This window comes from Phyllostomus discolor, chromosome 13, assembly GCF_004126475.2.
Source record: "Phyllostomus discolor isolate MPI-MPIP mPhyDis1 chromosome 13, mPhyDis1.pri.v3, whole genome shotgun sequence".
In the NCBI taxonomy this organism is placed as follows: Eukaryota; Metazoa; Chordata; class Mammalia; order Chiroptera; family Phyllostomidae; genus Phyllostomus; species Phyllostomus discolor.
Window position 1 is genome coordinate 6,170,347 of NC_040915.2, and position 13,187 is coordinate 6,183,533.

The following is a 13,187-nucleotide window of genomic DNA, read 5'->3' on the forward strand; positions in this document are numbered from 1 at the left end:
ATTTCCAGTACCTACCTGGCACCATATATAGTTATTACAACACTTTTTACTGTATTTCCTATGCTGTACTTTATATCCCAGCACAAGACACTTTTCAATGGAAGTAACTGGATGCTATTAATCAAGTTTAATTCGTGATTCCCTAGCTGAATAAAGAAAAAGGGTGATGAGAGCCCATGAGAAGTTTAGATCAGTTATTTAAAAATATAGATATATTTTCTTTGCACATCTAAGTGATAGGTTTTGTTTTTTAAAGATAGGTCAGCATTTAAGGGAGACAGGAAGCAGGATGACATACATATAATAAAGCATCATATTATATTTGCTCCATTTCGATATAAACAGGCAACAGTCATTGAAGTGAATCTATACAGATTTTATAGCAATATAAACAACACTACTTCTCTCCACTAGGCAGTATGTCAAAGGTGCAAGGTTTTAATTTTGTAAATGTGTTACTTAATTAAAGAGAATGCCAAAATATTTAGTAAATAATAGGTGCTCAAATGTGGTATCATTATTATCCAAACCTTACTCCTTCCCTCTTAAGAAAATATTATGCTGTGCTGTGCCCTGGCTGGTGTGGCTCAGTGGTTGAATGCCAGCTTGCAAACCAAAGGGTCACTGGTTTGATTCCCAGTCAGGGCACATGCCTGGGTTGCTGGACAGGTCCCCAGTAGGGGGCACTCAAGAGGCAACTACACATTGATGTTTCTCTTCCTCTCTTTCTCCCTCCCTTCCCCTCTCTAAAAATAAATAAATAAAATCTTTTAAAACAGAAAAGAAAATATCATACTGCAAATTCTGAAGTCTATCATCACTCTCTGGTGACCTTAATTATTCACCTTTAGAATTTTCACTGGGGTTTACCTAGAAATAACAGTAATAGATTTTCTTTTCTTTGGAAATTTCTAACCATTCTGATACAAACATATTCATAAGGAGGCTATCACCCTAATACTACTTTTTTCTCACTCTACATACTTTCCCAAGAGGACAACTATGCCTTCAGCCCAGAACTTTCCCCTGGCTCTCCAGGCAGAGAATTGCTGGATATCATCAATTCAAAATAGTGTAGCTATTTCAGCATTTTCCAAACTAAAATTGTCTGTCACCCCAACTTACTCTCCCTTTTTTATTTGTGTTCCTTCCCCAAGTGAATGAATTATTCATTCAGTTTTCTACGTCAGAGAACTGGGGGCCAACTTGGACACCATCTTCTCCCTTAACCAACCAGTCATTAAAAACTACTGATTATCCTTCATGGATTGTTTCCAAATTTTTCCTTTAGGCTACTCTTGCTGCTAAAGTTCAGATCCTAATCATGCCTCACATGGAATGCTACAGTAGTCATCCTTTCAACTTAATCACTCCTTCTAGTCCATCTTTTCCTTGCTGCAAGAATACTTGCTCGAAGACTGAACCATGATCATGCATATCTCTGAGAACAGTGGGATAACAGGCAAGAATTTTTGTTGGGCAATATAAAAGTTTCACAGATATCTGTACTCAGAAGTATATCAGTCCTTACCCCCAAACACTTGTCAGTATGGAATATCTATACAGTATAGATCCCCACCAAAAAAGACAACATTGTACTGTCTACCATTTAATTCTGTGGGGGAAAATCTAGGTAAAAGATAGTAAGGGTTGTACATGATTATTTGAAGGACATGAAATCTATCAAATAGCTACAGACTTTTCCCTTGTGTGTCAAGAAGCTTAGAGTCAGAATATGGCTCAAGTCATCTGACTCTTAACTTTTATGGCTTATTTACTTTTGCTCTATTCCTTATCTGTGTCTCCTATTAAAAATTATATCTTGGGACTTCCGGCAAGATGGAAGCATAGGTGGACTCACCGTATCTCCACACACAACCAAGATTAGAACAACAACAATTTAGAGGCAGAATAACACCCAGAACTGACAGAGAATTTATCTGAATGGAAGTCAGACAGCCAAGAAGTTGAAGCAGACTCGTTCATCCAGACCGGTAGGAGGGGCGGAGAGGAGCAGCAGGGGGCGGAGAGGAGCAGCCGGGCGCGGGTCACAGCTCGCTGAGAACAGGGAGAACTGGGCGTATAAGGCAACCCGGAGGGAGTGCGTAAGGCATCTGGGGCACACAAGATCGCAGCAGGTGGACCCTGAGTATGCAAGCAGCAGCTGGCGGACCCAGTGAGGCGGCGACTGTGGACCAGGGCAGAGCGCTCAACCCAGGATCCCAGAGAAAGGACTGAGGTCCCAGGAGAACGGAGCTACCGCCATTGTGCCCTCCCGCCCCCGCCCCCACATACAACGTCACAATCTAGTGACTGGGGTGCCCAGCCCCAGTGAACACCTAAGGCTCCGCCACTCACTGTAACAGGAGCGACCAGACCAAAAAAAAAAAAAAAAAAGAGAGAGAGAGAGAGAGAGAGAAAGGTATGTCTCAAATAGAAGAACAGATCGATGCCCCAGGACTCATCCTTTTGAGGGACCAAGAGATAGCCAATCTATCAGATGCACAGTTCAAAACACTGGTGATCAGGAAGCTCACAGAATTGGTTGATTTTGGGCGTAAATTACATGAAAAAATGCAGGTTACCATAAAAGAGATGAAGGAAGATGCACGGAGAACCAATAGTGATGGGAAGGAAACTGGGACTCAAGTCAATAGAGTGGACCAGAAGGAAGAAAAAAACAACCAAACAGGAAACAACGGAGAAATAAGAATTCAAAAAAACGAGGAGAAGCTTAGGAACCTCCAGGACATCTTTAAACATCCCAACATCCGAATTATAGGGGTACCAGAAGGGGAAGAGGAAAAGCAACAGATTGAACACATATTTGAACAAATAATAAAGGAGAACTTCCCCATTCTGGCAAAGGAAATAGACTTCCTGGAAATCCAGGAAGCTCAGAGAGCCCCAAAGAAGTTGGACCCAAGAAGAAACACACCAAGGCACATCATAATTACATTAGCCAAGGTAAAAATGAAGGAAAGAATCCTAGAAGCAGCAAGAGATAAGGGGACAGTAACCTACAAAGGAGTTCCCATCAGACTGTCAGCTGATTTCTCCAAAGAGACCTTACAGGAAAGAAGTATTCCAAGTCATGAAAGGCAAGGACCTATATCCCAGATTACTCTATCCAGCAAAGCTTTCATTTAGAATGGAAGGGCAGATAAAGTGCTTCCCAGATAAGGTCAAGTTCAAGGAGTTCATCATCACCAGGCCCTTATTTTATGAAATGTTAAAGCGACTTATCTAAGAAAAGAAGATAAAGAAAAAACATGTATAGTAAAAGAACAGCAAACTCACAATTATTAACAACCACACCTAGAGCAAAACCAAAAGAAACTAAGCAAACAACTAGAACAGGAACAGAACCACAGAAATGGAGATCACATGGAGGGTTAGCAACAGGGGAGTGGGAGGAGGAGAGAGGGGGAAAAGGTACAGAGAATAAGTAGCATAGATTGTAGGTTGAAAATAGATAGGGGGAGGGTAAGAATAGTATGGGAAATGTAGAAGCTAAAGAACTTATGACACATGGACATAACTAAAGGGGGGGATATGGGTGGGAGAGGGTGTACAGGATGGAGGGGAGTGAAGGGGGGAAAATGGGACAACTGTAATAGCATAATCAATAAAATATATTTAAAAAATAAAGACATCAATTTTAAAAAAAGTATATCTCCTTGATCCTAACTTTATTTTTTTACAACTTATTGATGTAATTCACATACCACAAAATTCACCCATTTAAAGTGTGTAATTCACAGAGTTGTGCAACCATCATCACAATTTTCTATTACAGAAGTCACTTCCCATTTCTTTCTGAACCTCCCAGTCTTAGGCAACCACTAATCAGCTTTCTGCATCTGTAGATTTGTCTATTCTACATTCAAATGAGGAACCATTCAATATGTGGCTTAATGTTTAGCACGATATTTGCAGAGTTCATCCATGTTGTAGGATATATCAATATTTCATTTTTTATTGTTGAATAATATTCTATTATGAATATACCACATTTTACTTATCTATTCATCAGTAGATGGACATTTGGATTGTTTCCACTTTTTGGCTATTATGAATAAAGTTACTGTGAACATTCATGTACAAGTTTTGGTGTGGACATATGTTTAATGTCTCTTAGGTATGTATGCACAGCTAGGAGTGGATTGCTGGATCATATGGAGCATTTTGAGGAACTGCCAAACTGTTTTTCAAAGAACTACATTCACCATTTCAAATTCCCACCAGCAATGTATGAAAGTCCAAACTTCTCCACATCCAAGACAAATTTGTTATTATCTGTCTTTTTGGTTATAGCCATCCTAGTGGATATGAGGTGGTATGGCACTTAAGTTGTGCATTTTCCCAATGGATAATGATATTGAGCATCTTTTCATGTGTTTATTGGCCATTTGCATATCTTTTTTGGAGAAATATACATTCAGATCCCTTGCCTATTTTTGAATTGGGTTATTTGTCCTTTTATTGTTGAGTTGTAAGAGTTCTTTATCTATTCTGGATGCAAGTTCCTTATCAGATACACAATTTACAAATATTTTCATCCATTCTGTGGATTGTCTTCTCACTTCCTATAGAGCATCTACTGACTTTGTTTTTAAACCTGTATGAATTTTTTAATAAGTTCCTTCAAACTTTTAAGATTAAGGTGCTAACAAATTTCATTATATTTTACAGAACTAATGAAAATATTTCAGGGGTTCCCATCACATTCAGGATAAAATAAAGATCCCAGCCCTCAAGGCCATTCATGGTCCAGACTGCGACCACTTCCTTCAAATATCTCACGTACACCTTACCCTTCAGTCTACGTGCCCCAAACCAAACTCTTGATCTTTCCCCAGTAATATGTTTCTCCTCAGTCTTCCCCATCTTAATAAATGGTGACTCCATCCTCCCAGTTACTCAAAGCTGTGGAGTCAGCCTTGACTACTTTCATAATCCACCAACAATGTACCATATCGGTTCTGCTTTCAAATTATATCCAAAATCTCAACTCTCACTACCTCTACTCTTATCACGTGGTCCAGATTCCAATATCTCTTGTGTAGATTATGGAAAAATTCTCCTAACTATAATATCCCCAACTCCTTGCTTCCTCATAGTCGAGTCTCAACATAGCAGCCATGGTGGGGTTTTTTTTGTTGTTGTTGCTGCTGTTGTTAAAACATAAGTCATATCATGTCATCCTTCTAAACCTTCAAAGGCTTTCCAATGCATTTACACTCACCTACAATGTTTTATATTACCTGGCCTCCTGCTTCTTCTCTCAGTTCATCTCCGACTTCTTGCTCACTCCACTCCAGAGCCTAGGCCTCCTTGCCTCAGAGCCTTGCTCCAACTATTCCTTCTACCCCGAATGCTCTTTTCTCCAGAGAGTCACCCAGTGAGTCTGTCTCCTTCTTTAGGTCTCTGTTCAAATGCTATCTTCTCTTGATGACTTCTCTGACCACACTGTTAAAATAGCAAACCTCCATCCCAAGGCTCCTTAACACATATCTTGCTTTATTTTTCTCTATAGAATTCATTACCATATAGCTCAATATAAATTTACTTGCTTGCCTTTAGTGTCCATATTTTCCAACTAGAATGTGGACACAAGGAAGGCAGAGATTTTGTTTTTAATCAATTTCATTCACTACTATATATTTCTAGCAATTAGAACAGTACTGGCACACAGTGAGTCCTCAAAAACTACTTAATAAATGAATACCTAAATTTGGGTATTTACAATCATACCTCCTATATAACTATTAGAACATGAAGTTCTGAAAAGCATGATAAGTGTTAAAGTGTTGGTTTTAGTTCTTACATTTTTCTATGGCATTTCTGATAGTCTTCCAAAGAGGTAGCTAGGAAAGGAAAAAAATCTATTAGAAATATATTTCAAACACAGACCAGAGGCTCAAATTACTCTTGTTAAAAATAAATATTTCCTCTAAAATTCATAGTGATAGTGCCATTTATTTTTCAATTTTTGTTTTATATTGCTCTCATGTCTGCCACTTAAATTAATAAAAGTATTTTCAAAATACCAAAATAAAACAAAATTGTTGTAAAATTTTATGAGATGCAGGAATCTGTCACCTTGTATTTGAATAGTTCTTTACAACTTTTGAGGTCCTTTTACAGCTATCATCTTACTTGATTCTTACAGCAACTATTTGAGGAAAACATACTATTTTTCTATCTCTGTTTTATATATAAGAAAATAAATAACCGGTCAAGTTGTAAAACTAATAGCTGTATACCTGAAACTTAAACTCAGGTCTCATGGTTCTTAACCCAGGACCAACTACTTAGATATGCATATCAGTAGATTCATTAGAGAAAAGAATGCCTATCAATCAACACTTTACTGCCTAGATACATAAGGATATTACAAGGAATATAAAGAGCCATGGGTGTGGTCTTCTGAATTATAACCCTCAGCACCTGCAGAACTCTGCTTACATTAGATTAGAGTATAAAAATCCCAAGTTAGGTAAAAGTGATGTGAACCATGCTTTCCAATAATTACAAACCATTTCCCTGAAAGGGAAGTTCCCCAAACATAAAGGACTACAGTGGATACGTATCATTTAGCATCTACTCTCTGCTTTTGCTCACAAGAGTTTCCTGCTTTTTTCTTCTGATGGTCCAGACACAGCCTGTTACTGAATTCAGTAAGAGCCCTGCATATCTCCCAGACCAAAGGGACTGTTCAGGGATAGGTATATGAACTAATTTAAGCCAATGAGTAAGGCCCAGGACATCTGTTCAAATTACAGGAAAGAAAAGCACTTACTTCATTGGATGTGAGGCTGTAAGTATGTAAGTCTGGAGCTAGAAAGGGTTGTTAAATAAAGGAGCCTGGCTTAGAGCATAAATGATACAGAAGGATCCTGAATTGAGAGAGAGAAAGGAATTGGGTCCTATGGATGTCATTTGAAAACCTATATCAAGTTGTATCAGCATCTGACTTAGTGCTGGATCTTTTCAGGTACACGTGGTAATAAATTCCCTTTTTAACCTAATACAGTTTGAGATAGGGTTTTTTGATTTTGGTGGGGGTTTGTTTTTGTTTTTGTTTTGTCATTTGCAGTGGACAAAGAACTAACTGAAATACTTAGTAAAAAGGCAGACTGTGTCTTTGGGCAGTTTAGATCAGCAAAGGTGTTGCCAAACTAAACATAACAGAAGATAAGGCCTCCAAACACTGTTGGAAATACTTCCATCCAGACAGGAAGAAGGAGGAAGTGATACTTTTCTGATAGTATTTTTTTTGTGTGTAGCTATGACTCTTAGAACCACAGGAATGTTTTGTGTGGTTTCACATAGCCCTCTCTCCATGAATACATAAACAAAACGGAACAGGATGGGGGAACCAAAAACTGAATCCAACATTAAGAACTGAATCTAACTATATTACAAGTGAATAACAACTGCATGAAATCAGGGAAGGGAAAGAAAAGAACTAATCTACACAACTTTGGAAATGGTATTTTGATTGGACACTATAATGCTGAAGACAAAAAGAACCATACGTAAATGCTTTATTCTATTTAGTAAATGTGTTTCTCACAGGGGTCTGGTGAAACAATTCTAAAACTTCTTTATATGTACACTAGAATTAAATAAATTAATAAATAAAAATATTGGACTTTAATCCATAAAATAAATATCCATAAGCCCATACTGATAAGAATAATTTAATAAGGGCAGAAAAGAGACAGTTCTTTTACAGTAAAATTTAATTAACTAATGTAGCAGGAAAGAATGAAGTGGAAAGTCACCACTAGACAAGCAGTAGTTGCTGTCAATTTCCTCTGATGTGTGACAATATCAGTGAATGAAAGTTTGAGGAGATACAGAATTTTCAGTATTTCAAACTATCATTTATTAGATATGTGTTAACTACAAAGAGAAACTAACAACTTGACAGTGGTGAAAACCAACAGACAATACCCTTAACCATGTGATGATGGCTTTTCCTGTGATATGAGAAAAAAGAATGTGAAAACTCACCTAAAATTGAAGATAGGTTTGAAAACTGGGGTGCCTTCTCTACTGCTACTGCTTTACTGGTATCCAGAAGAGTGGAATTCTTGCATTGTGTGTATTCTTCCAACCTGGGGCACTCCCAATCTAGGAAAGCAGACGGAAAGGCATAAAATTTTCAACAACAGCAAGCAGGTTACCTTTCCCCCCTTCACCTTAGGACCCCAGCCCATATCCCATTATGGATTGAAGTATCCCTCTATGGAAACTCCCAAATTGAAGTTTGGGGTGAAAAAGAAAAAAAGACAAGCCTTGACAGCTTCAGGATGGAGAACAGTCTTTGGCCTATCCCTGTGCTCTAACCCAATTTCTTTCAGACTTTTGCCCCATGAAGATTATTGACCTAAGGGACAGACAGCACACATGGGAGCTGCCTCTCATATTTTATGTATGTTATACCTATGTCTCATTAACTCTCTCATATCACTGAACAACATACTATTACTTGATGTCGCTTTTAAGCTTTCCATTGACTTCCCCCTATGGAAAAATGAAACTCTTCTCTTACATCCCTTTGTTCCCACCTTTCCTACCCTTCCCATTGTCCTTATTATTATATCACATATGTAATTAGATCAATATTCAATGTAGATATTATGATGGTAACTTGCTATAAAAATGCTACTTACTCTTGTGGTATCCCATAACCACCTTTTGCTTTTCCTGGGGTCAATAAAAGCCTCTTTTGTTTGTTTAGTTTTCTCTGTATTTTCATCTATTTAATCTAAAACTCTACCAAACTATATAAATTCATTCTATTTATTCCATTCTCTGGTGTTCTGAAATTACATAATGCTCCATCTTAAAGTTTTCCATCTATTATGCTAGACATATTGTGGCCCCTTTAACCTAGAAATCATATTCTCTATCTCTAGAAAATGTTCTTGAATTACTTCTTTCATAATTTTCTTCTGTTTATTTCACTATCTTTTTTCTGGAACTCCTACTATTTGATATTGGATATCATATATGTCTTCTCTACCTTACCTTCTGCAAATTGCAATCTTTTTTCTTTCATTTTTCTGAAAAATTTCCTCAGCCTTATCTTTTAATACTTCTACAGTTTTATGCTCTGCTATTGCATTTTATTTGTTCTCTGAATAGTCCCTTTTCTTATAGCATCCCATTCCCATTCGGTGGCTACAATATATATTTTTATCTCAAAGAAACTTTTGAGTTACTTTCCTCTCCTTGTGTTTCTATTTCTACTAGGTTTTTTTTTCTTATTTTTTAAGACTTTTACTTTATTGTAGTAGGAACACTTAACATGAGATATACCCTCTTAAACTTGTAAGTTTGTCAATTCACAGAGCATCATTAACTACAGTTACAAAGTTGTACAGCAAATCTCCAGAACCAATCCATCTTGCATAACTGAAACTTCACAGCTGTTGAATAGCAATTCCCCAAACCTCCCTCTCCCTATACCCTGGCAACCAACATTCTATCTGATACTTTTATTAATTTGACTATTTTAGATATATAAGTGGTATCATACAGTATTTGTCCTTCTGTGACTGGCTTATTTCACTTAACATGTCCTTGAGGCTTTTCCACATTGTCATGTATGACAGGATTTCCTACTTTCTTGACACTAATATTCCATTGCACGTATATACCATATTTTCTTTACCCATTTATACATCCATAGACATTTATGTTGATTCCTCACTTGGCTATTGTGAATAATGCTCCAATGAACATGGGAATGCAAGTAATGTCTTTGAGATACTGACTGCAATTATTGTGAATAAATATCCAAAAGTGGAATTGCTGGATCATATGGTAGTTTTATTTTCATTTTTTTTAGGAACTTTCATACTGTTTTCCATAGTAGTTACAACATTTTACATTCCCATCAAAAGTGATTATGGGTTCCAATTTCTTCACATCCTTGCCAACACATCTTTTTAAAATAATAACCATTCTAACAGACATGAGGTAATGTCTCACTGTGCTTTTGGTTTGCATTTCCCTAATTAGTAATGTTGAACATCTTTTTTATGTACCTGTTGTCTATTTGTGTCATCTCTGGAAAAAAATCTATCCAAGTCTTTTGCCCATTTTTAAATCATGTTGTGTTTTTCTCCCTGAGTTGGAGGAGTTTCTTAATATATTTTGAATAGTAATCCTTTGTCATTTGAGGTTTGTAAGTCTTTTCTCCCATTTTGGAGGTTGCCTTTATACTTTGCTTATTGTTTCTTTCAATACACAAAAGCTTTTCAGTTATATGTAGTTCCAGTTGTCTACTTTTGCTTTTATTGCCTGTGCTTATGGTGTCATATCCAAAAAATCATTGGCAAGGCCAATGGATTCTACACTAGAATCCAACAAAACAGGAAGTTGTCCCCTATGTTTCCTTCTAGGAGTCTTATAGATTCTGGTCTTTTGTTTAAGTTTTTAATCCATTTTGAGTTGACTTTTGTGCAATGTAAGGTTAGGGTCCAATTCAATTTTTTGCATGTAGATATCCAGTGTTCCCAACTTCATTTGTTGAAGAGACAATTCTTTCCTCATTGTGTATTCTTGGCATCCTTGTTAAAGATATGGTGACATATTACATACACATGGATTTATTTATGGGCTTTCTATCCTGTTCTGCTGGTCTAAGTCTGTCTTTATGCCAGTACCATACTGTTATAATTACTCTAAAATAAAATTTGCAATATATGTTCATTTTCTATCTAGATGATCTACCCATTATTGAAAGTGGGGGTACTGAATTCTTCTATTCTTGTGTTGCTGTTTCTGCCTTCAGTTATGTCCGTGTTTGCTTTATATGTTAGACACTCTGATGTTAGATGCATATTTATTTATAACTGTTACCAGTTCCTGGTGAATTGACCCTTCCATCATTATATAATGTACTTTTTTATCTTTCATGACACTTCTTGACTTAATGTTTATTTTATCTGATATAAGTATAGCTATTTCTGCTCTCTTTTGTCAACATTTGCATGTAATGGCTTTTTCCATCCTTCACTTTCAGCATGTTTGTCCTTAAAAACAAAGTGAGTCAGTCTTTGAAAATCTACTCAACCACTGTCTTTGATTAGGAATTTAACCCACTTACATTTAAAGCAATTACTGACAGGAAAGGACTTACTGCCAATTTGTTCAATGTTTTCCGTCTGTTTTTGTAGTCCTTTTGTCCCCTACCCCTCTTTTCCTCTCTTCCCATCATCCTTTGTTTTATTGATTTTTAAATTGGTATGGTTTGATGTCTTTCTATTTTTATTAAATTTTGTTTTTATTTTATTTTCCCCCCCAAGGACACTTTTTTTTCCCATTGTTTTTAGTGAGAGAGGGAGAGAGAGAGAAACATCATTGTGAGAAAGAAGCATCAGTTGGTTGCCTCCCATAGGTGCCCTGGCTGGTGACTGGACTCACTTTTCAGTTACAGGACAACACTCCAACCAACTGAGCCATACAGGCCAGAGCTCTATTTTTCTTTTGTGTATCTGCTATAGGTATTTCCTTTGTGGTTACCACAGGGCTTAGACACAAAATGTAGTTTTAACAGTTTATTTCAAGTTTAATAAAAACTTTAATCATATACAAAAACATTACATTTTTACTTCACCCCTCACACACAGTTATTAATGTTACAATTCACATCTTTTTATATTGTGTATCCTTTAACATATTTTTATAGTATAGTTATTTTAAATAGTCTTTGAACTTTTTTTTAAATATATTTTATTGATTATGCTATTACAGTTGTCCCATTTCCCCCCTTCTCTCCCCTCCACCCTGTACCCCCTCTCCCACCCACGTTCCCCCCCTTTAGTTCATGTCCATGTGGCATACTTATGAGTTCTTTAGTTTCTACATTTCCCGTACTATTCTTTCCCTCCCCGTATCTATTTTCAACCTACATTCTACGCTACTTATTCTCTATACCTTTTCTCCCTCTCTCCTCCTCCCACCCCCCTGCTGCTAACCCTCCATGTGCCCTCCATTTCTGTGGTTCTGTTCCTGTTCTAATTGTTTAGTTTCTTTTGGTTTTGCTTTAGGTGTGGTTGTTAATATTTGTGAGTTTGCTGTCCTTTTACTATACATGTCTTTTCTTTATCTTCTTTTCTTAGATAAGTCCCTTTAGCATTTCATAAAATAAGGGCTTGGTGATGATGAACTCCTTTAACTTGACCTTATCTGAGAAGCACTTTATCTGCCCTTCCATTCTAAATGAGAGCTTTGCTGGATAGAGCAATCTGGGATGTAGGTCCTTGTCTTTCATGACTTGGAATATTTCTTTCCAGCCCCTTCTTGCCTGTAAGGTCTCTTTGGAGAAATCAGCTGACAGTCTGATGGGAACTCCTTTGTAGGTGACTGTCCCCTTACCTCTTGCTGCTTCTAGGATTCTCTCCTTCGTTTTTACCTTGGCTAATGTAATGATAATGTGCCTTGGTGTGTTTCTTCTTGGGTCCAACTTCTTTGGGGCTCTCTGAGCTTCTTGGATTTCTTGGAAGACTGTTCCCTTTGCCAGATTGGGGAAGTTCTCCTTTATTATTTGTTCAAATATGTGCTCAATCTGTTGCTTTTCCCCTTCCGATTCTGGTACCCCTATAATTCTGATATTGGAACGTTTAAAGGTGTCTTGGATGCTCTTAATCTTTTCCTCAATTTTTTGAATTCTTATTTCATCATGCTTTCCTGCTTGGCTGATTCTATCTTCCTTCTGGTCCACTATATTGTTTCGGGACTCATATTCCTTCCTTTCACTATTGGTTCTCCTCCGCGTGTCTTCCTGCATCTGTTTTATGGTAATCTGCCTTCTTTCATCTAAATTTCGTCCAAAATCAACCAGTTCCGTGAGCTTTCTGATCACCAGTGTTTTGAACTGCGCATCTGATAGATTGGCTAATTCTTGGTCGCTCAAAAGGATGAGTCCTGGGGGACTGATCTGCTCTGTTGAAAACATATTTTTTTTTCCCCTGTCTCTCCTTTTTTTCCCCCAGTCTGGTTGCTCTTGTTACGGTGTGGGGTGGAGCCTTAGGTGCTCACTGGGGCTGGACACCCCAGTCGCTAGAATGTGACGTTATATGTGGGGGTGGGGCGGGAGCCGGAGCGGGACGGGAGAAAACTATGGCAGTAGTTCCGTTCCCCTGGACTCAGACCCTTGTCTG

The 13,187-nt window shown here is 37.4% G+C and overlaps 1 protein-coding gene across 1 annotated transcript in view; it reads right to left on the reverse strand.

Annotated features, from left to right (window-relative positions):
• Positions 1–13,187, reverse strand: part of MEIKIN (meiotic kinetochore factor) — a 58,562-nt gene that overhangs the window by 30,131 nt on the left and 15,244 nt on the right. The window contains exons 6-7 of the mRNA XM_036014021.1: positions 8,026–8,145; positions 5,831–5,870 (exon numbers count right to left, since the gene is read on the reverse strand). Coding sequence (XP_035869914.1) covers positions 5,831–5,870; positions 8,026–8,145 — 160 coding nt within the window. The remainder of the gene's footprint in view (positions 1–5,830; positions 5,871–8,025; positions 8,146–13,187) is intronic.